Source organism: Silene latifolia, chromosome 8 (assembly GCF_048544455.1).
Source record: "Silene latifolia isolate original U9 population chromosome 8, ASM4854445v1, whole genome shotgun sequence".
In the NCBI taxonomy this organism is placed as follows: Eukaryota; Viridiplantae; Streptophyta; class Magnoliopsida; order Caryophyllales; family Caryophyllaceae; genus Silene; species Silene latifolia.
Window position 1 is genome coordinate 31,330,686 of NC_133533.1, and position 23,918 is coordinate 31,354,603.

Consider the following 23,918-nt stretch of genomic DNA (forward strand, 5'->3'; position numbering starts at 1 on the left):
GAGAGGATTAGTATTGGTCGACCTACACTCATGAGACCCGTTAATGCTACTCATCATGGACCGAACCCATTAGGTTCTCAACATCAAATAAGGATTGACTCATTGGGTCGTAGGTGGGCAAGTGTGAATCGTAAGAGGCCGGAAGGGGTGACCACACTAATTGGGTATAGGGATGCTTTTGATTCAATGCGACATGATCAGTTTACATGGCAACCTTACACCCGACAGATTTTCTCTTTTTTGCCCGAGTTTTGTTATGATGACTCCGACTATTGGACAGTGATGGCACCTATGATTTGTTTCGACATTGTTGAGTGGCATTTTCCTAATAGGGTAGCTCGTCAATTTGGGTGGAAACAATATATCCCTTTAAACTCTAATACCGAACCTAACTTGCACAAAGTTGACAAAAGGGGTGCCTCTTCACAGAATTGGATAGAAAAACATCAACCCTACATATCAAATTGGGTTAGGAGGGGTGATTTTTGGTTCCGTGGTGTAGAGGATGATATTGAAATGAGCTACTACGACCCTTACATGGTTTGGTACCGGGATCGCACTATTCTTCGCTTAAACCCTCCCCCCCCCCCAAGCTACTTATCAAGCACCATTTGGAGCCACACAATATCTTGTAAGTACACTTAATATACTTGTCTTTTAATTCTTAACCAATATATCATAACATGTGATATTCTTATACTACTTATTTTGTTTTAGGCGCATGGTTTCGTCAATGTCCATGATACATGTGATAAGGAGCTTCGACAAATGCCTCTTGAGGTGCCTCCTCATTTCCGCACAATGGTTTCACACCTACGGGACTTCTCCTCTCAATCGCTTGAACATGTAGGCTATTTCCATCTCCTTCAACCAACCGTAGAACCAAGGGAAGAAAGTTCACCAATGGTTCAAGAGTCCCTCGACTCAATGAATGTGGATGACGATGCACCTTTGGTTCAATACACTAGGAGGGCTAGACGCTCTAAGTCTTCCATGCCGGCTAGACACTCTATGTCTTCCATGACTTCCATGTCTTCATTGCCGGCCATGTCTTCAATGCCGACCATGTCTTCAATGTCACCCGTCAATGAACAAGGTACCCCGGAGCCTAAGAAAGGGTTTTGGAGTCGCATTCGAGGAAAAAGCAAGAAGAAGACTTGATGACTTGATGTAATAGTTAGAGGATTAATGTATTTGACATTTTAGATGGTTAATTTGTTTGACATTTTAGTTGTAAAACTTAGAATTTAATCCCCTTGTGCGAAGCTTATGTGGTGTGTAAACTCGTTTTTTATTTTTAATAGGCAATGGTTTGTGTTGTCCTTTGCATTGTTGAGTTTGGTTTTCTTTTTTGGCAAGGGAACGAAATGAGGACGAAGGGAATTTGTCCAGCGTTGAAAAAAAAAAGGAAACTCGAAGAACACGCCATATACAATGGCGGGTTTCAAGAGGAAGACACGCCATTACGTATGGCGTGTTTAATATTTGAGATTTTATCAGCTACTGGAAAGGGGCTAAAAATTGTGCTGCTTAAACACGCCATAGCTAATGGCGTGTTTTCTGAAGGAAAAGTAGATCTATATACTTACATATTCATATATGTTTTAATTTAATTTGTCATAAAATTAAAGAATGATCTTATGCATGCAAACATATAAACAAAATAAAGAAGAAACATTGTTCTTACATTGGATTTTCGGTTTATAGGGCACAAGAGAGATCACCTTTCTCTCCTGTTCTTGAGCTTTCCTTTTGGATGAACAAAGACCCAAGTGTAGGATCTCTCCCAAGGATTTATACCCAAAGCTCACTCTTAATTAAAATTAATATTATAAATACTAGTACAATATTAATCTTGTAAAAATTGACCCAAAAAAAAATATTATAGGACACTTAATATTTTCGGTTTTATGGGAGGAGGAAGAAGGAAACTTTTTTATCTCTCTAAAACTCAAATTTTAGAATAATGAAGAATGAATAATACCACACAAAACATTTTGTGTATATTAGGTAAAATAAGAGGAAAAACCACAAAACCTCTCTCAAAACCGGGTGGAAGGGGGGCATGGGAGGGAGCCAATGCATGCTCTAGTTATTTTGCATGCTAATCCATGTTCACTTAAACGGGGTTCAATTTGTCTCTATAACGGGGTTCAATTTTTTATAACCCTGACTAGGGGTTGACAATTCCTATCGCACTCATTCCCTTCGACTAGCCACAACCATCATAACCCAAAATATGCCCATTTGACCCCATTTACGAAGGTCGTAGTAACACAAATCAAAGTTAATCTGAAACTGTGCCATCTTAGGCGAATAGTCTTTAGTCAAAAGAATCGACTCATTTGAATACTATAGTAGCTCTCGCCACGACCAGGCTATATAAATTTGCCAGAACTCTATAAGCGGTCATAAGGCCCGACAAAATATTCCTAACAGTCTGCCTATGTGATCGACTAGTCATCTCTCATGACTCTATGGCACTTGAACTTGCCATCAATCGCATCACACTCTAGTCACTTCGAGACGTCACCTCATGTAAGTAACTATGGGCGAATATAATGCTAATCCATGTTCACTTAAACGGGGTTCAATTTGTCTCTACAACCCGTTGGATGTAACAAAGTATAAAGTGGGAGGGAGCCAATGCATGCTCTAGTTGTTCTTCCCAATGAGCAATAGGTATGCAAGGCTAGATTAGTAGGTAATCATCATGCCCTCCACTAATATAATCAACATAATATTTGCTTAATCTTCCTCTAATTTTCGGTACATATAGTTAATATGAATTCCATATTATTTTGTCAATTTGTCAATATGTTACATGTCACATGTCACATAAATTTGTTATGTATTTTTAACATATTAAAAATCAACGTATTAATAAAAATACGTCATATACAAAAAACGACTTAGTAATTCATAATTACTTGTACCAAAATATTTATAAATCACAACAATTTATATTTATAATAATTCATTCAAATTCAATTGTTTCCTTAAACAATAATTTCATCTGAGTAATGATACAATTCGATTACTCAGACCGTATCTCATTTTAATCAATTTCAATGAGATACATAAATATTACTTCCAAAAATCGTCCGTCAATTTTAATTAAATTAATTGACTCGTAACGTTATACGATCAATTAATTGATCAATTAAGAGTGTTGCCCTATAGGTATGACCTAGGGGATCAACTGATCACCACCATCGCACGACAGTAATGTCAAACTCTAGTCAGCCAATCATTACCGATATATGTTGACCAGTTGACAGTAAAAATTACTTCCCAATTGTATTCTTTAAAATGAGACTTAAACATGTGATCATCATGATCAATAGTTGTGATCGCATTATTGTCGGAGGACACTTATTCCAACAATCTCCCACTTGTCCTCGACAAGTGTGCGTCACCAATTCTCTTGTCCTATTACTATCTCCCACTTAATGCAAGGTGTCTTTCAGGTCGTACTTGCAAGTGATCATATCGAGAGTGGTTTCCTCGATCTGGAGAATAACTGATTGACCGGATTTATCCACCATGGATACATTCCGAGCGTGACCACGCATTTCCAGTTCATTACTCCTCGAGTGGCCCTGAGATATTGTTATAACCCTGACTAGGGGTGGACAATTCCTATCGCACTCATTCCCTTCGACTAGCCACAGCCATCATAACCCAAAATATGCCCATTTGACCCCATTTACGAAGGTCGTAGTAACACAAATCAAAGTTAATCAAATCGTGCCATCTTAGGCGAATAGTCTTTAGTCAAAAGAATCGACTCATTTGAATACTATAGTAGCTCTCGCCACGACCAGGCTATATAAATTTGCCAGAACTCTATAAGCGGTCATAAGGCCCGACAAAATATTCCTAACAGTCTGCCTATGTGATCGACTAGTCATCTCTCATGACTCTTTGGCACTTGAACTTGCCATCAATCGCATCACACTCTAGTCACTTCGAGACGTCACCTCATGTAAGTAACTATGGGCGAATATAATGCTAATCCATGTTCACTTAAACGGGGTTCAATTTGTCTCTACAACCCGTTGGATGTAACAAAGTATAAAGTGAGTTAATAATAACTCAAACGACAAATGTCGACATCACACTCGGGTAGTCAATACCATATTACAACCTTGTGATGCAAATCATAAGTGTAAACACTTATTGATTGCAATAGAAGTTTAACCTGTCATGTGTCCATGTGTTCAAACTTCTTAATCGTATTGTCCTTTACATTCATGTTATCACTCATAGCATGAACCTACATCAAGGTTCCCGACCTTGGTTTCAGTTCTTTAACTTGAAAGAACTTCCTTATCGATTATCACATAACGAACGAATTTGTGATGAATGATATAACTTGTACTGATCAAGTACTCCATCCATACACAATGCACTAGGTATATGTTTTGCAGAGTCTTGCAACAATTTGTCAAGATGACTGACCTAGCACTTCTCACAAGTCCTAGCATATTAGGAAAGATTAGTTTTGAGTAACTTCTTATTCAACTAAGTATCTTTCCAAAACTTCTTATTTCTCTTTCTAGCTTGAAAGGTTAAGGATTCTCATAAATCCTTGCATGTGCTCGGATTTTTTATAATATGTGCAACCTCTTGACACACAATAGAGCATTCCGTCAAACACCGAAATCGCTCATTGGATTCTACTCGAGAATTCATGACGTTTCTATTTTGGCTTACCAATGAATCATCATGCTCTTATGCATATGATTCACTATTGGACATGTGCATGATTATTCTAATGGCGGAAACATTAGTAACTTTTAATCATGTCATCAACTATATTTAGGTTCAAGGAACGACCATGACTGCTAATGGCAATTCCATTTTCATTTACATGAATAACCTATGTGTACGTTGATACGATGTGTATCTCCCAATACTTATCCAACATCCCTTGATGTAATTGGATTCATCATAGTCCATTTTCATCCAGAATTGAAAACTCAAATGCTTCTTTATGAAAGAAGGTATTAGCTCGTCATTCTTCAATGAGTGATGAGTTGTAAACATTCAAAGGATGATAGCTCCCACTAAATTCCATGTCTTCACATGATAATTTCCTAACTCCCACTCAATTCCACATATTTCGAAATTGACTTCTCAATCGAAACTTTTCAAGAATTGAAATATAAATTGTATTGCCAAGTTATTAAGATAAAACCATATATATTCCCATCATATCCTTTCAAAATACCTATTTTGAAGTGGTCTCATCTTAACCTTATGGAAAAAGATTTTAATCTCTAACTTACACATATCATAATTATGTGTAGCGATGTCATTATTCGAATATAAATAATATCTAGAACACGTCCTTCGAAATACCCTTTCGGAAGGAGGTTTAACCATTTCATAATGAGGTTAAGTAATGACATCTGCGTGGTTAAAACTTGGCCATTGAAGATATCGGTATATCAATCTTTGCAACTTGATCATAACTAGTATGTTACTTTGATTCATTTAGGCTCTTAAGTAAATCTCAAGGTTGAAACTATTGGTCAAAATTTTCAAAAACTTAGTCAAAACTCTTGTTAAGACTTTACATTAGTCATTTTGTTCCAAAGCTTTCTTTTGGTCTCCTCGTGTAGTTATCTTAAGAATATGTTCTTTCGATTACTTCACTTGGTCTCTTTTGTCATATAGAACTTTCTTGAGACCATAGATCTCATCTATTTGGTATACTATGTAAATAGATATACCTTCATTCAAATCATTCTCACTTGCGTAGAGTTCATAGACTCAATATTACTTTATATGTGATCATACACAAGCCTTAAGCATGTGGACATATAATGAATCCCGTCATTATAATTGTCTATTAGATCACTTTAAGTGAACAATCATATGTTTCTAAGAGCAAGCATTTAAATACGGATTTTAGAACAAAAGGATAAAATGATAAAACGGGTGACTTGGGTTGCAAACCAAGTCACCATTATCCAAAATACAACCAATTATCCAAAATACCTTTCCATGTCAAACACGGAAACTTAAGGTTCTAAAAATCCAAAACATAATTCAAAATAAGACAATAAAAAGCGAAGCTCCATGAAAGCTATTCCTAGCTTCTTGATGGTTTCTTAAGCTTGCTTTTCCTTTCCTTTGTCTTTGCTTGGTGGAGGCCCTATTTACAATAAAAGGGAGATACATTATCACAACTTTGTATCATAATACCATAGTTGAATTTAGAAACATAAAAGAAGGGATAGTCAATTACCTACTGGAGTAATCTTTCCAGCCTTAATATCACCAAGGTATTTGGAACAATTTCTTTTCCAATGTCCCATACCATTACAATAATGGCATTTATCAAGAGGACCCTTCTTGATTTTTGAAGTGCCAGCATCATTAGCTTTAGCTTTGGTGAAAGTGGGAGCTTGCTTCTTACCCTTCCTCCCATTCTTCTTGAACTTCCCCTTACTCTTAGTGCTTATGTTAAGCACATCCTTTGGTGGGTTCACATTTAACCCCATGTCCCTCTCGGCTTGCACAAGTAACTTGTGCAATTCTTCAAGAGACACATCCTTATCTTGCATGTTAAAATTCACCTGGAATTGAACATACGCTTTGACTTTGGACAAGGAGTGTAGAATCCTATCTACAATGAGTTCTTTAGGGATTTCAACCTTTTGAATTTTCAAGGTCTCGACAAGCTCCATAAGTTTGAGCACATGAGGGCTAAACTTTTGGCCCTCTTTGAAGTCGAGATCAAAGAATGCCATGGCCGCCTCATATTGGACGATCCGCGGAGTTTGTGAAAACATTGTCACAAGCTTGGAGTAAATCTCATTAGCATTGCCCATTTTAAAGGCTCTCCTTTGGAGATCCGCCTCCATTGCAAATATCAAGACGTTTTTCATTGCGGCAGACTCCTTTTGGTAAGCCTCATATGCTTCCCTAGTGGCGGCGGTCGACCTAGTAGTAGGTTCGGGTGGAGAGGCCTCGGTAAGGTAACGAAGCTTGTCGTCACCTTGGGCGGCTAGTTTGAGTTGGGCATCCCAATCGGAGAAATTTGACCCATTGTTTTCAAGTTTACATCGATCCATGAAGGATCGGAGCCATGATGAATTAGCAGAGGCGTGACGTTAGGGGTTGGTGTTGCCATTTTATGAGAAAAAGAAGTGGTCTACAAAACAAAATAGAAGGAGTAAAACAAATGTCGTTTTAACAATAATACTCGTAAAAATTATAATTTGAACAAGTTTTATGCATTTTTCTAGTGACCTCTACCCAACTAGATAAATGATTCCAAGACCCAAATTCATATTAATTTAGGGCACGGTGTGCCGAAATACCCTTTATTAACATAACTCGGTGGATTAACCTTTTAATCGATTCTACTTTTAGAACTCTTGGTCGATGATATTTACATTAACATTCATCTTTAGCCCGAAACACATCCGGAAATCGTCGTGAATACTTTCGTTGAGTACAACCCAAATTTCGAATAAATGTGTCCATAATCCAAACCCATATCAACTTAGGGCACGGTGTGCCGAAATACCCCTTATTAACATGAATTCGGTGGATAGACATTCATCATCCACTTCCCCTACGTAACAAGGTTTGTACCCCGGTGTGGCCGAGTGCACTCCCTCACGAAATAGGTTTTCATGGTTTCTACTATTTGGTAAGGCTATGTCTCAATTGATTGTTTTAGCGAGAGGTCATGTCAATTTATTATCTATCACGTTTTAAGTGAACTAAAGCGGTGAACTACGATAATTCTAATTGACACGGTCGATAAACTCGATGAACATGATGATGCATGTTTTAGTTATGGCGATTTAGCGATGCATGCGACATATAAATAAAATGCAAACATAAAATAAATCCTAGTATGACCTTCCTAAAATAGAAAAACTATTTAACTATTACATATTCGGAAACCAACTCCATTGGTCCCTTGAACTTCGGTTGCGGCACGCATCTCGAGGTAACACCGTCTTTATGTATCGTCATCTTGAAGAAATCCGTCTTGGGGAACTCCGAGATAAATTAAATTAAATAGCAAATTACATAATTTCCTATTATACATTTATAACTTAAAATAAAATAAATCTATTAAATTACAAAACGGTGATACGAGATCACAATAAATTACAACCGAATCGATATTCCCATACATTTCGGGAAATACCAATTAAAATCTAAGGCCATACTAAGTAAAAATTACATAATTCAAAAATTACATAAATTAAATTATGACAATCATAAATAAAATGCAGCATTATAATATGTATGAATATGCCCAATTTTATGCTAAATCGCCTTTAATTAGCCAATATCGTATATTACTCGGTTTTTACGGATTTGCGTGATTTCAACATTTTATAATCACAAAAATTACATAAATTCATATTTATGTATAAGTTAATTATCCTAACCTCTTAGGACTCAAAATTTAGTCTTCACTAATAATTTGACCATAATTAACTCATATTTCTATAATTGTTCATTAATGGACCAAAAAATACAAAAATAAGCTATAAACTTCAAATAAATCACAAAATTTCAAATAAATTCAAAATTTGAAATTTAAACTCATGAACATTCTGGAAAAATAGCATGACACTCATAATGTTAAAAAACTTAGGTTAAAAATTTCGAAATTTTTCCGGAAAAACAATGTTGCGGTTTATCGGTTTTTAACAAAATAATCATAAAAACATGAGAAAAATTATATTCATTAACTTTTCAATTTTAGATCTGAAAAAGATAATAAAATGCAACATATGATGTTTTTCTTTAGTCATAGAGTATGTTTTATTAATATTGCACTAATAAAGTCACTATTCATGCTATTTTTCTTCAAAAATCCATAAATCATGCAAAAAGACTTCACTATAGCCCATTATTTTACACACATATTGTAAAATTTCATGTGACATCATACTAAATTTCTATGACCAGATTCGAAATTTATCTCATATTAACCTATTTTTCACCTAAATCCGAATTTAATAATGAAAAATCCATTTTTCGAGCATAATAAGTCCAAAAATTATGAAACTTTACAGGTTATCTCAAAATAATATATGTGACAACATATCCAAAAATCACTGGAAAATTCGAAGTATAGCTATTTTTAGTCCGAAAATGACATTTTATTCATAAAATCATATTTTTAATGTCATTATTGTATAATATGAACAATAAAAATCCATAAAAATAACCAAAATATCCTAAAACATTTTAGGACCAGAAATTTTAACATGCATAAATTAATTTCGTGATATATCATAATAACACAAATTATATAAGTTTTATATGTTAATCTTTATAACTCGGAAAAACTTTTAACCGATTTGCATGCAAACAACCATGGCTCTTGATACCGATTGAAGGAAAAGTAGATCTATATACTTACATATTCATATATGTTTTAATTTAATTTGTCATAAAATTAAAGAATGATCTTATGCATGCAAACATATAAACAAAATAAAGAAGAAACATTGTTCTTACATTGGATTTTCGGTATATAGGGCACAAGAGAGATCACCTTTCTCTCTTGTTCTTGAGCTTTCCTTTGGGATGAACAAAGACCCAAGTGTAGGATCTCTCCCAAGGATTTATACCCAAAGCTCACTCTTAATTAAAATTAATATTATAAATACTAGTACAATATTAATCTTGTAAAAATTGACCCAAAAAAAATATTATAGGACACTTAATATTTTCGGTTTTATGGGAGGAGGAAGAAGGAAACTTTTTTATCTCTCTAAAACTCAAATTTTAGAATAATGAAGAATGAATAATACCACACAAAACATTTTGTGTATATTAGGTAAAATAAGAGGAAAAACAAAGTGGTTTTTCCTCTCTCAAAACCGGGTGGAAGGGGGGCATGGGAGGGAGCCAATGAATGCTCTAGTTATTCTTCACAATGAGCAATAGGTATGCAAGGCTAGATTAGTAGGTAATCATCATGCCCTCCACTAATAAAATCAACATAATATTTGCTTAATCTTCCTCTAATTTTCGGTATATATAGTTAATATGGATTCCATATTATTTTGTCAATTTGTCAATATGTTACATGTCACATGTCACATAAATTTGTTATGTATTTTTAACATATTAAAAATCAACGTATTAATAAAAATACGTCATATACAAAAAACGACTTAGTAATTCATAATTACTTGTACCAAAATATTTATAAATCACAACAATTTGTATTTATAATAATTCATTCAAATTCAATTGTTTCCTTAAACAATAATTTCATCTGAGTAATGATACAATTCGATTTACTGGCATCAGTATCTCATTTTAATCAATTTCAATGAGATACGTAAATATTACTTCCAAAAATCGTCTGTCAATTTTAATTAAATTAATTGACTCGTAACGTTATACGATCAATTAATTGATCAATTAAGAGTGTTGCCCTATAGGTATGACCTAGGGGATCAACTGATCACCACCGTCGCACGACAGTAATGTCAAACTCTAGTCAGCCAATCATTACCGATATATGTTGACCAGTTGACAGTAAAAATTACTTCCCAATTGTATTCTTTAAAATGAGACTTAAACATGTGATCATCATGATCAATAGTTGTGATCGCATTATTGTCGGAGGACACTTATTCCAACATTTTCTTCTTAAGACACGCCATACGTAATGGCGTGTTTCCTTTGTTTATCTTGTTCAGCTACTGCCTTGGGTGGAATTTTGAACTGCATAAACACGCCATATCTAATGGCGTGTTCTTTGAACTAAACACGCCAATACGTATGGCGTGTTTAAGCCCCATACAGGCTCGTCAAAACCGAGCCTACGTGGACACCATTTCGATAAATATTTTCAAAACCGACCCAAAACGACAATTCTTTTATTTTTGAGCATTATTTCAAAAACGGACTCAAAAAAATATAGGGTGGCTAAAATATAGGTCGGGTTTTCCTTTCAAAAAAAAAAAAAAATATATATATATATATATATATATATATAGGTCGGGTTATATGGATTACGTATTTAGTCGTGGTCTAAATATGAGCGCACTAGTAATAGATGAACCTCTAAGAGTCTTGTTCTCATGTCACATAAGCTAATATACAAACTCATTTACCTACAAACCTCTTGCCAACAACAAATAAACATTTTTTATCATATGATGGACATGTCATCCTACAAACCTCATAATGAACCTCTATTGCTAATGCCCCGAGTTTTTATAAGCATTTTTTTTTAAATTATATCAGATCTCATAATAATAATAATTTGTTTTTATCATATTTATGTCTTGCTCATATTGAAATACCTATAAACATTATGTTTTTCTTAGCAAAAAAATGTTATTTTAATAGAATAAGAGGGAGGAAAACTTGCAAAATTAATGAATCACTTCACACAGGAGTATTATTAATCGTAACCCTTATTAATTTGTGCCAAAAAGAAATGTTGCAATTCTATAGAATATGTTTTGGTAATTTTTACCGAATTAGGTTATGCGAGGTCAATGCGGTCTTACTCGTTGCGTATTGAATGTATATTTGTGTTTAATGTAAAATAGAGGAATTAAATACGTAAATAGGGGTTGACGCGTGAGATTTGGTGATGCGAAAAACCCAATGTGGGAAACGACCGTGGGAAGGGACGGTACCCTTCCAAGGATTGCACTAGCTTGTTAATATGAGAATGAGTACAACGGAGTTGGAATGTAAATCTAGCTAGCACAATATATTGCGTGTATGCGTGAGATCTTGAATGTCCTTTCTTGTTTGCCTCCTTGGTTATTTATAGGGTATGAACCCTAGATATGTCCCATCACGTTTATGGTAAGGAATATCAGTCTTATCACAACTCTTTCCATAAACGGGTCTTCCTGCTCCATTCTCCCTAATCTCCCTAAAATCTTTACAACGCAAGAATTCCTCTTGCTTTTGGGCTTCTTGTGATTGATCTACATCCACGGCCAAGCTCTTTAGACGGTATCAAGTGGGCTTGCTTCTTATTAGGCTAAGGCGCAAATTTTAGCCTAAACATAATAAGAGGGACTTATATTATAATTGAGTTTTTTGTCAGAAACTACCTTTTATTTAGGGTCATTTGTGAACAACTACCTTTCATTTTATTTTTGGCTTTCAACTACCTTTCATTTCTTCATTTTGCGAAAGACTACCAAAAATCCATTCCGCCGAAAAAAAGTCACTTTCTGGTATTGACTTGCTCTTTTCTCCCTTTTTCAGACATATTACCCATATTTATGCCTTTGTTCACCCAACAAAATCCGAAAAAGCTCCTTTCCATCCCCAACACCTTATAAAAATTTGTTCAAAGCAATACCAACGCATCAACCATCTCAATCTCCGTCGTCACCTTTACTACCACTTTTACCTTCACCCTTACATTTCAACAACCTTATAGACTACTCATAATTCATCAACCTACTGTCCATCTAAGTCATATTAAAGTACCTTCTTTCTCTCTTCATGGTAAGATGGTGGGTATACGAAAACTAATGAGATAGTAGCACACAAGTGATCCTAAGAGTGAATCTATGATTATTTTTGAATAGTTAACACTAGGAGTTAATTTTGCCAACAAGGCCATAATAGATCATTATTGTTGAAGAATTATTTACCATGTTAAGATTAATATCAATGATGATTTTGTTTCGGTGATTAAAACTTTGTTTCTGGTAAGAGATAGACAAATTGAGACGATTAATGTTGGGTTTAATCAATCTTTATCATCGATTATTGGGGTTATGAAGTAAAGAGTTAGATTCCACATGAAATGGTAAGTCAACTCCGGAAAGTCGACTTCTTTTCGCCGGAAGTGGATTTTTGGTAGTCTTTCGCAAAATGAAGCAATGAAAGGTAGTTGAAAGCCAAAAATAAAATGAAAGGTAGTTGTTCACAAATGACCCTAAATAAAAGGTAGTTTCTGACAAACAACCCATTATAATTTGTACAAATTTCCATCTTCAATATAGATTTCGTATTCGCAAGAAAAACAAAACTTTTAATGCCACATTAACTACGCGCAACAAGCTGGACGAGTCCGGGAATTTTTTTATTCGGCATAAGTGCATAACACGACACAATATGATTAGTAGCACGACATGATCTATTGTCAATTTGTCACCCATAATAATAGGTTAGCTAGTTTTGGAGCCCGTGAAAATCACGGGATCGTTAATAATTGATTGTGTTTAAGTGTTTAATTTGTGAATAAATGAACACGACTGAGGGAGCGGTATTTTAAAACAAAAGTTTAATACACTCCAAATTTTTGGTTCGGGATGATACTGTAAGTTTTAATTCAATTCTTAATCATGTATATTCCAATTACTAAATGAATATACGATATATAAATTGTGGAAGCGATAAATAAAGATCGAGAATTAAACCTCCAGTCATTGCTTATCGGTATTCCTAAACAGCTTTACCCAAATATAGAAATAAACCCGTTTCCGATATAAACCCTGCTGCTGTAAAACCCGTCTGCTTTTCTTTTGATTTCGGTTCCAAACTCTCACACTCACAATATAGATGGTGTATTTCTTAATGGAGAGTGAATTCAGTGACCTTTATCAATGAAGTAATGTTTTCTTATATACAACTCTTGCCATCAAAGAGTTGTTAAGTGAGATGATGTAGGGAGTGGTTGCTGTTAATGGGGATAAATGAAATTCTAACATTCTCCCACTTGGCAAATTTAAGCAAGAGAAACTTCATATACAAATCATAGCGATAAATTCTCTAGGGCGAGAATTAATCTTCCATGTATTACGATACACTTAGTCTCTCACCACTCACACTTAACTTAATGAATAGACCATATGTTTACTCCAGGTCAAAACATAATGATATTTCTCAATAAAAATAAATAACCAAAGTATGTACGTATATAATCCGAAATGAGAAAATATCCAACTAAATGAAAAATTTCAATACAATAAATAAATGTATCACATTATGGAACCAAGTCCCATATTCACTACATGACCCTTGAAACCTTTAGGTGGCATGCCTTTAGTCAAGGGATCAACAATCATTAATTCAGTGCTAATGTGTTCTATGATCATTTTCTTTTCCTGAACACGCTCTTTTATGGCCAAATACTTAATGTCGATGTGTTTACTTCGACTTCCACTTCTATTATTCTTAGCCATAAATACCGCAACTGAATTATCACAATACATTCGAATTGGTCGACTAATAGAGTCAACGACTCTTAACCCAGATATGAAACCTTTCAGCCATACACCATGTGAGGTAGCCTCAAAATAAGAAACGAACTCGGCCTCCATAGTAAAAGTGGCTGTCAATGTCTGCTTAGTACTCCTCCAGGATACAACTCCGTCAGCTAGCATAAACACATATCCTGATGTGGATTTTCGTGAATCAATGCAGCCAGCAAAGTCTGAGTTGGAGTACCCCACCACTTCAAGACTATCAGTCCGTCTATACATAAGCATGTAATCTTTGGTACCCTGAAGGTACCTGAACACTTTCTCCGCAGCCTTCCAGTGATCAGTGCCTGGGTTACTCTGATATCTGCCTAATACTCCAACAGCATATGCAATGTCAGGTCTGGTACAGACTTGAGCATACATAATACTACCAACAGCTGAAGCATATGGAACATTTTTCATTTGTTACCTTTCTAAATCATTCATGGGACACTGGTCTAAACTGAATCGGTCACCTTTTACAATAGGTGCTACACTTGGCGAACAATCTTTCATTTTGAACCTTTCAAGCACTTTGTTGATATAGGCCTCCTGAGACAAGCCTAAAATGTCTCGGGATCTGTCTCTATGGATCTTAATGCCAATGATATAAGATGCCTCGCTTATATCTTTCATATCAAAGTTATTTGAAAGAAATTGTTTCACCTCATATAGTAACCCCATATCATTAGTTGCTAGCAAAATGTCATCCACGTATAATACAAGGAAACAAATCTTACTCCCACTAACCTTAAGGTATATGCATTGGTCCATGATATTTTCTTCAAAACCGAATGAAGAAATTACTTCATGGAACTTCTTATACCATTGATGGGAGGCTTGTTTCAAACCGTATATGGATTTATTTAGCTTACAAACCAAATGCTCACCATCTTTAGAGGAGAATCCTTCGGGTTGTTTCATGTAAACCTCTTCCTGTAAATTGCCATTAAGAAATGCCGTTTTCACATCTATCTGATGTAGCTCGAAATCAAAATGAGCTACTAATGCCATGACCACTCGAAGAGAATCTTTCTTTGATACAAGAGAGAATGTCTCCGTGTAGTCGATTCCTTCTCTTTGAGTGAACCCTTTAGCAACGAGTCTTACCTTATGTCTCTCGATGTTGCCAAGTGAGTCTCTTTTAGTCTTAAAGACCCACTTATATCCGATGGTTTTTACATCATCAGGCAACTCGACGATATCCCAAACTCGATTAGACGCCATAGATTTCATCTAATCTTTCATAGCATTCATTCATAAGTTTGAATCTGTAGAACTTATGGCTTGTGAAAATGACATCGGATCATTATCAGCTCCAACATTGCAATCCGATTCTTGTAGATATACTTCATAGTCGTCAAGAATAGCCGATCTCCTTTCTCGAATTGATATTCTTAATGGAATTTGTTCAATCTCACGGTGAACTTTTTCCTCATTATGATCCACCCTATTTTGATCGACATTTTGTGGAATTTCTGTATTTGGTTGTTGAACCTGGGGTCGAACTTCAGGACCGTGAACAATAACCAACCTGTCACTTAAAACAGAGGGTGAAGCTTCATGTTGATCCTTTTCAGGTTCAACTTCTATAGTACTCCCACTGATTAAGTCATTCTCTAGAAATTTTGCCTTTATAGATTCCACAATCCTAGTACTATGAGACGGACAATAGAACCTATAACCTTTGGACTTTTTGGCATGTCCAATGAAATGCCCACTAATAGTCCTTGGGTCTAGTTTCTTTTCTTATGGGTTGTAAATTCTCATCTCAGACGGACATCCCCAAACGCGTATATGTTGCAAACTCGGTTTCCAACCTTTGAATAACTCAAAAGGTGTATTTGAGACGGACTTGGAAGGAACCCGATTTAATATATACGCAGCCGTCTTTAGTGCATCCACCCACAAAAATGAAGGAAGTTTAATATTACTTCTCATACTACGCACCATTTCAGTTAATGTCCGATTTCTTCTTTCTGCTACACCATTCGGATCCGGAGAACCGGGCATAGTGTATTGGGCAACAATCCCATGCTCTTGAAGGAATTTAGCAAAAGGACCAGGTGCTTGTCCATCCTCAGTATATCTACCATAGTACTCACCACCTCTATCTGATCTCATAATTTTAATGTGCTTACCACATTGTTTCTCTACTTCAGCCTTAAACAATTTAAAGGCATCAAAAGCTTCGTCTTTGGAACGAAGTAAGTAGATGTACATATATCGTGAATAATCGTCAATAAAGGTAATAAAGTATTTCGGATCATTAGCGTTCATGTCCGGACAACAAATATCCGTGTGTATGATCTCTAATAGGTCAGAACTCCTCTTAGCACCTTTCTTAGATTTGTTAGTTTGCTTTTCCTTAATGCAACTAACACAAGTATCAAAATCGGTAAAGTCTAAAGTACCAAGTACCCCTTCCTTTACCAATATCTTAACCCTCTCAATGGAGATGTGTCCCAATCTCCGGTGCCATAACATAGAGGACTCCTCATTCATAATACATCTTTTTAAACTAGTATTAACATGCATAGTGTTTTGAGTGGTATCATTTTGTAAATAAAGACGATATAAATTATCAGACAAAATACCATAACCAATAACTTTAGAATTTCTGCAAATACTGAAACCAGAATTCGAAAAATTAAAGGTAAATCCAAACGGTACAAGCCTTGAAATTGAAATTAAATTCCGAGCAAAATTCGGAACATAAAACGTCTTATCCAAAACCAAAATAAAACCACTACTCAAAACTAAACTGCATGTCCCTACGGCCTCCACATTCGAGCCTATCTGGTTTCCTGAATAGATAGAGCTTTCACTTGCCACTGGTTTTCTCAGGTTTGTCATACTCTGCAAGGTATTCGAAACATGGATTGTAGTACCAGAGTCAATCCACCAAGTATTATGAATAACATTAACCATATTAGATTCATAACAAACAAACGCATGAAAATTACCTTTCTTTTTAAGCCAAGCCTTGAACTTTATGCAGTCTTTCTTCATATGTCCCTTCTTTTTACAGAAGAAACATGAAGACTCCTTCTTAATGGTCAGCTCAACAGATATCTTACCCTTTTCCTTATCCTTACGGTGACCCTTCTTAGTACTAGATGATTCTTTATTAGTACTAGTAGTTAGGTTCACCTTTTCGCCCTCCTCCAACAACAACCTCCCCTCCTCTTGAACACACATGATCATTAATTCATTAAGAGACCATTTATCCTTATGTGTGTTGTAAGAGATCTTAAAGGGGGCATATTGTGCTGGGAGAGAACACAAAATGAAATGTACCAGGAAAGAGTCGGACATAGTAACTTCCAATACCTTAAGTTGGGCTGCAATATCCCTCATGCGCATGATGAAATCACGCACTCCTTTAGTGGCATTGAGCTTCAAAGAAGTAAATTTCATTATTAAGGTGCTCGCCAAAGCCTTATCAGAAGTTTCAAACTGCTCATCTATTGCTTTAAGAAGGTCTCGAACTTTAGTATGCTGCTCGACGAAACCTTGGATACTAGCAAAACCTTGGATACTAGCACACAATTTTGTCTTTATGAACATCGTGCAAATATAGTTTGATTTCTCCCACTTTTCACGATGGTCTACTTCATCTGGTGTGCTAGTTTCCTTTACCTTAGCCGGTTCATCGTGTTGTATAGCATAATCGAAACGCGTGAATCCTAAATGCAATAGAACTCTTTCCTTCCACACCTTAAAATTATCACCAGTTAATTCAGGAACGTCTATTTTGATATCAAGGGAACTTCCAGGTAAACTTGCTGCAAATTTTAAATATACATGCTTAGTAACAAAAATTGAGACTTAACTTTATCACAACTTACCAATGTAAATTATGCTCATATGAATCTAGTGACATAAACTTGCCTGTGGGCTAAAGTCTACTCAAATTAGATGCATAAAAAATAAACTTTATGATGAAACTATCAAATTATATTCATTTCTCAACTCCTGTGGGTATATTAAGAAACATAATTCAATATAACATCCTAATTAATCACACAAATAAGATTCATGTGGGTAAGTCTCATCACAATACATATAATTAATTTCAATAAAATGTCTAGTTTCCACATATGATTTCGAATAAAATTTAATAAATTAGAGATGCTGTGGCTACTCCCTAACTAATAAATTTAAAATCACTTGACATTTAAAACATTAATCTATATACTGAACTTAATGTATATAAAGTCTTATCATAAAGTTACTGTACTCAGTAATGGGCAACAATTAAAGTCTAGATTTTATAATACGTAATAAAGGAAAATATTACCCAATAACATATTAATGCACAACAACAAACTAGTAAACCAAAGGGTGTACACGGCATATGAAACAATATAATTTCAATGTGATAAAAATTAAACAAATGAAGACTAGTTGTACACCATTATTCATATGCATGTGCAAAGTACATGAACAGTCAAAAAAGGGCCAGAGAATTGTCACATATGTAGTACTTATTTCTCATACAAACAACAATATATCAACATGATGGTCACTGTCCGACAAATTGTCTCACAATCTGCCTATGTAATCGACCAGCCATCATTATGACCATATGACAGTCGAACCTGTCATCTATCGCCTTACAATCTAGTCACTCCGAGACGTCACCTCATTAAGTAACTAGGGACAAAATACAATGTTAATCCAGTTCACTTTAATAGAGTTCGACATTGTCACTACAATCTATTTGGATAAAACAAAGTATATAAAATTCAGACATAAAACTGAATATGACGATAAATGCAATTATCATATATGAAATAATAAATACAATATTTTGATTATTAAATATCATATAATTTACAACAGTTCTGGCATTCGTCTCAATCCCATCGAAACTACATGACTATCATGTTTAGATTGAGACAATGGCTTGGTTAAAGGATCATCGATGTTGTCAGCTGTCCCAACCTTACAAACTGTAATTTCTTTCCTTTCTATTAAATCTCTAATTACATGAAATTTCCTAAGTACATGTCTAGACTTGTTACTAGACTTGGGCTCTTTTGCTTGAAAAATAGCCCCCCTTTGTTATCACAATACAAAGTGATAGGATCCTCGCGGTCGGAACTACTTTCGGTCCCTCTAAAATTGCCTAATCCAAACAGACTTCCTTTGCAGCTTCGAGGCCGCAATGTACTCGGCTTAGTTGTAGAATCGCAGATCCTGAGACTCTTTGAAACTTCTCCCAAACCCCCTCCGTTCAACAAAAAGACAAAACCAGCCTTGGATTTCAAATCATCCCTGTCGGTTTGGAAACTAGCATCCGTATAACCTCTTATACGTAATTCAGATTCTCCTCCAAACACTAAGAATGAATCTTTAGTCCTTCTCAAGTACTTCAGAATATTCTTGACGGCTATCCAGTGACTCTCACCTGGAGTTTTTTGAAAACGACTCATCATACTCAAAGTATACGAGACGTCAGGACGAGAACACATCATAGCATACATGATCGACCCAACAACGGAAGCATAGGGAATCGATTTCATGCGTTCAATATCCTTAGGCTTAGTAGGACACTGTGACTTACTCAAAGTGATCCCACTGCCCATAGGTAGAAAAACTCTCTTGGAGTTTTTTATATTGAATCGGTCAAGAATCTTATCAATATAGGCTTCTTGACTCAATGCTAATATCCTTTTGGATCTATCCCTATAGATCCGGATACCCAAGATGCGCCGAGCTTCTCCCAAATCTTTCATTTGGAAGTGATTTCCCAACCACTTCTTAACAGAAGCAAGCATATCAACATCATTACCAATGAGTAATATGTCGTCCACATAAAGAAGTAAGAAAACAACTTTACATCACATGCAAAATCTATATAAGATGACTTATGGTAGTATATAAGATAAGGTGAAATGATTATGTGTGTAATCATCCACTACTCTATTTTACACGGTCCATTTGCCCATTTACGGGTCCATGTTGGTTCTCATATTTGTCGCACAAATACGTGTAATTTTATTTTAAACATCGTTTCATGTTTAAATGCTTCCATAATTAATTTCGTCCAAATCACTCCGTAAATATACGTGTATCGCTACACATATTATTTTACGTACTAATATTAATCACATTAATCAATTAGTACAATTTCAGTGAATTAACAATTAATTAACTAACACCCGTCTCACAAAATTTATTATTCAATTATCACATAATTAAATAATAACTGCCGCTCCTTGAGTTCGCAACTCAAAATCTCTCTAAAAATAATCGATTAACCTTTTAGTCTATAAATCAAGGGACTAAATAAATTGTATCTCATAGAATTAATTAGTTGTCTATTGGGGTTCGTTCCTTTAGGTGTGACCGAAAGGGGTCAGTTGATCACCGCCGTCTCACGACAATAACGTCAAACTCTAGTAAGCCAACCGTTATCGATTTACGTTAATCAACTGACGAGGATCAAATAATTAAATATCTGATGATATTCCATTAATGAGATTTATTATGTAAACGCACTATTGTGGAGGACACTAACTCCAACAATCTCCCACTTGTCCGACACAAGGTGTGCGCTACCAATTCTCTTGTCCGTTATAATCTCCCACTCAATGCAAGGTGTCTTTCAGGTCGCACTTGCACATGAACAGATCGCGAGTGGTTTTCTCGATCGGGAGTGTGACTACCTAACCGGAAAAATCTCTTACAGATTACTTCCGAGCGTGGCCACGCATTTGTAGTCATTAACTCCTCGAGTGGCCTTGAGATATAGTTACCCAACGTGGGTGGACAATTCCTATATGCCCTATCTATCCTATTGCACAATACAGCTCACCATGACCTAGTAAATGCCCTTTTTGGCCTCCTTTCACGGCACGACCTAGGACAAAAATCAAAGTCACTCGGAAACTGCACTTGCTCATATAATAGTCTCCAGTCAAAAGAATCGACTCATTAGAACATCTTAGAGATCCCCACCACGACCAGGCGTCTATAATAGAACTTAGGGACTCTCTAAATGGTCACTGTCCGGCAAAGTGTCACACACTCTGCCTATGTAATCGACCAGTCACCACGTATGACCTTATGGTGTTGAACAACCATCAATCGACTTACAATCTAGTCACTCCGAGACGTCACCTCATTAAGTGACTAGGGACAAAATACAATGTTCATCTTATTCACTTGAATATTGTTCAACATTGTCTCCACAACTTATTCAGATAAACAAGGTATTCAATGTTTTCAGTCAAACCGAATAATTGAGTTCTTAAAGAAACTCTAAAAATGAATGCGATCATCACTTATGTAAATATCAATACTCTATCCAATATTTACATAACGATCTTTAGCAATTAAGGTATACTCCTCAATTCACATTGAGATGACATAACCATCATGTCTACCTTATGCCTACGGCTTTGGTTAGAGGATAAGCAACAGTTGCATCACTCTAATTTTCATTGCTAATTTCCTTTGTTCTATCCAATCTTTTCATCACATAGAGCCTTTCTAAGTACATGTCTAAACAAGTTTTTAGACTCTGGTTCTAAAGCCAGTCAAACACTCCCACTGTTTTCGCAGTCTCTTGGGATACGATATTCGGCTAACAGAACTACTCTAGTCCCATTAAATTCCGGTTATCAACTATCTCTCTTACAACATCGGATGCTGTAATGTACTTAGCTTTCCGTTCATGATTTGTACGTATAACACTTATACATACACATCCTTCATATGACATATTTTATGTATGACTTCTCATACATATTTGCTTTATACATGTATAACTTCTTATACATATATGTATAACTTTATGCACATAACACTCTTACATGCTAACCATTCCTTAACGAGACTCATGACATCTTATAAGCATAACCGTATAACCTTTTACACGAAATTCATTAATTCTTCCATTCAACAAGAGTAAATCCTCAGTGCTTCTCAAGTACTCAAGGATGCTCTTGATAATAATCTAGTGACACTCACTAGGAAATGATTGGTAATGACTTCTCATATTCTCAATATGATAAGTCCCGTCGAGAGCAGCTTTTAGCATATTTAATAGATCTTGCAGCGGAAGCACAAGAGATCATATTTATTGTTCAACAACTTGAACGAGTCAAGAATCTTATCACATAAGTCTCTTGACTATAATGCTAATATCCATGGAGATCTATCTCATTAGATCTGGATATTTAAGATGCGCCATGCTACTGTCAATTATTCACCCGAGAATATTTCTAGTCACTTATATGTCAAACACATATTTAGACTAAGAAACATCACCTTAGCTACATTTTTAGTCACTAATATGTCAAGCACATATTTAGACTAAGAAACTAACTTTAGCTCCCACTAAACTCCATGTATCATAATGGTATCTCGATACTCGAGTAATACTGTTTTGATAGACTACATGATTGAACCCAAAGTTCCAACTCTTTGACGTATATAGATCACTTAGCATTGACAACATCAACAAAACTTCTCCCAAGGAGAAAGTTTCATTATTTATTTGCCGAATCTCATCCTCATGAGAAGCTATATTGCTAAGAACATACGAATTGATAAAGGCATTTGGGTTGTCATAAACTCTTTATAACAAGCCCAAATTTTAAACATCTTATGTAACCTTTACGACAAGATCAAGGTAACCAACCAAAGTATTCACCTTAAATCAAGTCTCGAAAACATCTTGTGTTTCCTTCCTTATAGCATCATGTGCAAGGAGATCAATTCGAATTGCATGGTGACACGCCATCACATAGAGTTCATACTATAGAAAAGCCTTTGACGAGGGTTTATGATTCGTCACTTTTAAAAAGTAACGTAATATTATCTCAAAATTATCTCCTTATAACCACTGAGCCACAATAAAGAACGTCTTCTTGCATTGTACTCACCACTGAGCCTTAATAAATAACGTCTTCTTGTATTGTACTCAGTTTGTTGGTCTTGGACTTCCGCAAGTTCAAAATTTCTCCCACTCTGTCTTCTAGAAAATGAAAATCTTTCTGGAAAGACAGTATTATGAGCCACAAACTCTTTGTTCTCGTTTTGGAGGAGTAAAAACCATGTGGTTTAATTTTGGATAACCCTCACAGATACACAAATTGGTTCTGAACATAAACATTTATGATCCCAAATGTATAAAAAGACAAGTTAGGGACTCTCCCTATACATATCTCATATGGAGTCATTTAGGCTATTATAGTCGGGTTTTAAACTTTTAGTGAGAAAATTACTTACAAAATTGCGAAAAACCTCAAACTATATCTCTCATAATTGGTTTATCTTCTTGACTACACCATACTCTATGGTGTCCCAAGGAGAAGGTATTATGTGAACTGGTTCACAATCTTCTTAGTGGTTATCAAGGTCATTACTTGATATTACCCATTTGATTTAAAAAGTCATTACTTTGAAACTTCCGATCAACATCTTGATCTTGACGTGCTTTTGGTTTACTACTTCATTTTGAAAATATTCCACGTTTCAAAAATCACTTTTATGTCTTATTAAATAGATATGAGGTTTTCATATCTACTTAACATTACGGTAAAAGTAACAAAGTATATTTATAACCAACTATCGGCCTTACACATCCGTATGTATATGGTCAATCACCTCACTATTGTGTTTCTTTTCTGCAAAAGAAAACATAATACATGCACACATACCATAAGA

At 35.3% G+C, this 23,918-nt stretch overlaps 1 protein-coding gene across 1 annotated transcript; it reads right to left on the minus strand.

Annotated features, from left to right (window-relative positions):
* Window positions 1-13,970: 13,970 nt before the first annotated feature.
* On the minus strand, window positions 13,971-14,657 carry LOC141594975 (secreted RxLR effector protein 161-like). Its single transcript, XM_074414954.1, has one exon. The coding sequence runs from the start codon at window positions 14,655-14,657 to the stop codon at window positions 13,971-13,973; it is 687 nt and encodes a 228-aa protein (XP_074271055.1).
* Between the last annotated feature and the right edge of the window lie 9,261 nt (window positions 14,658-23,918).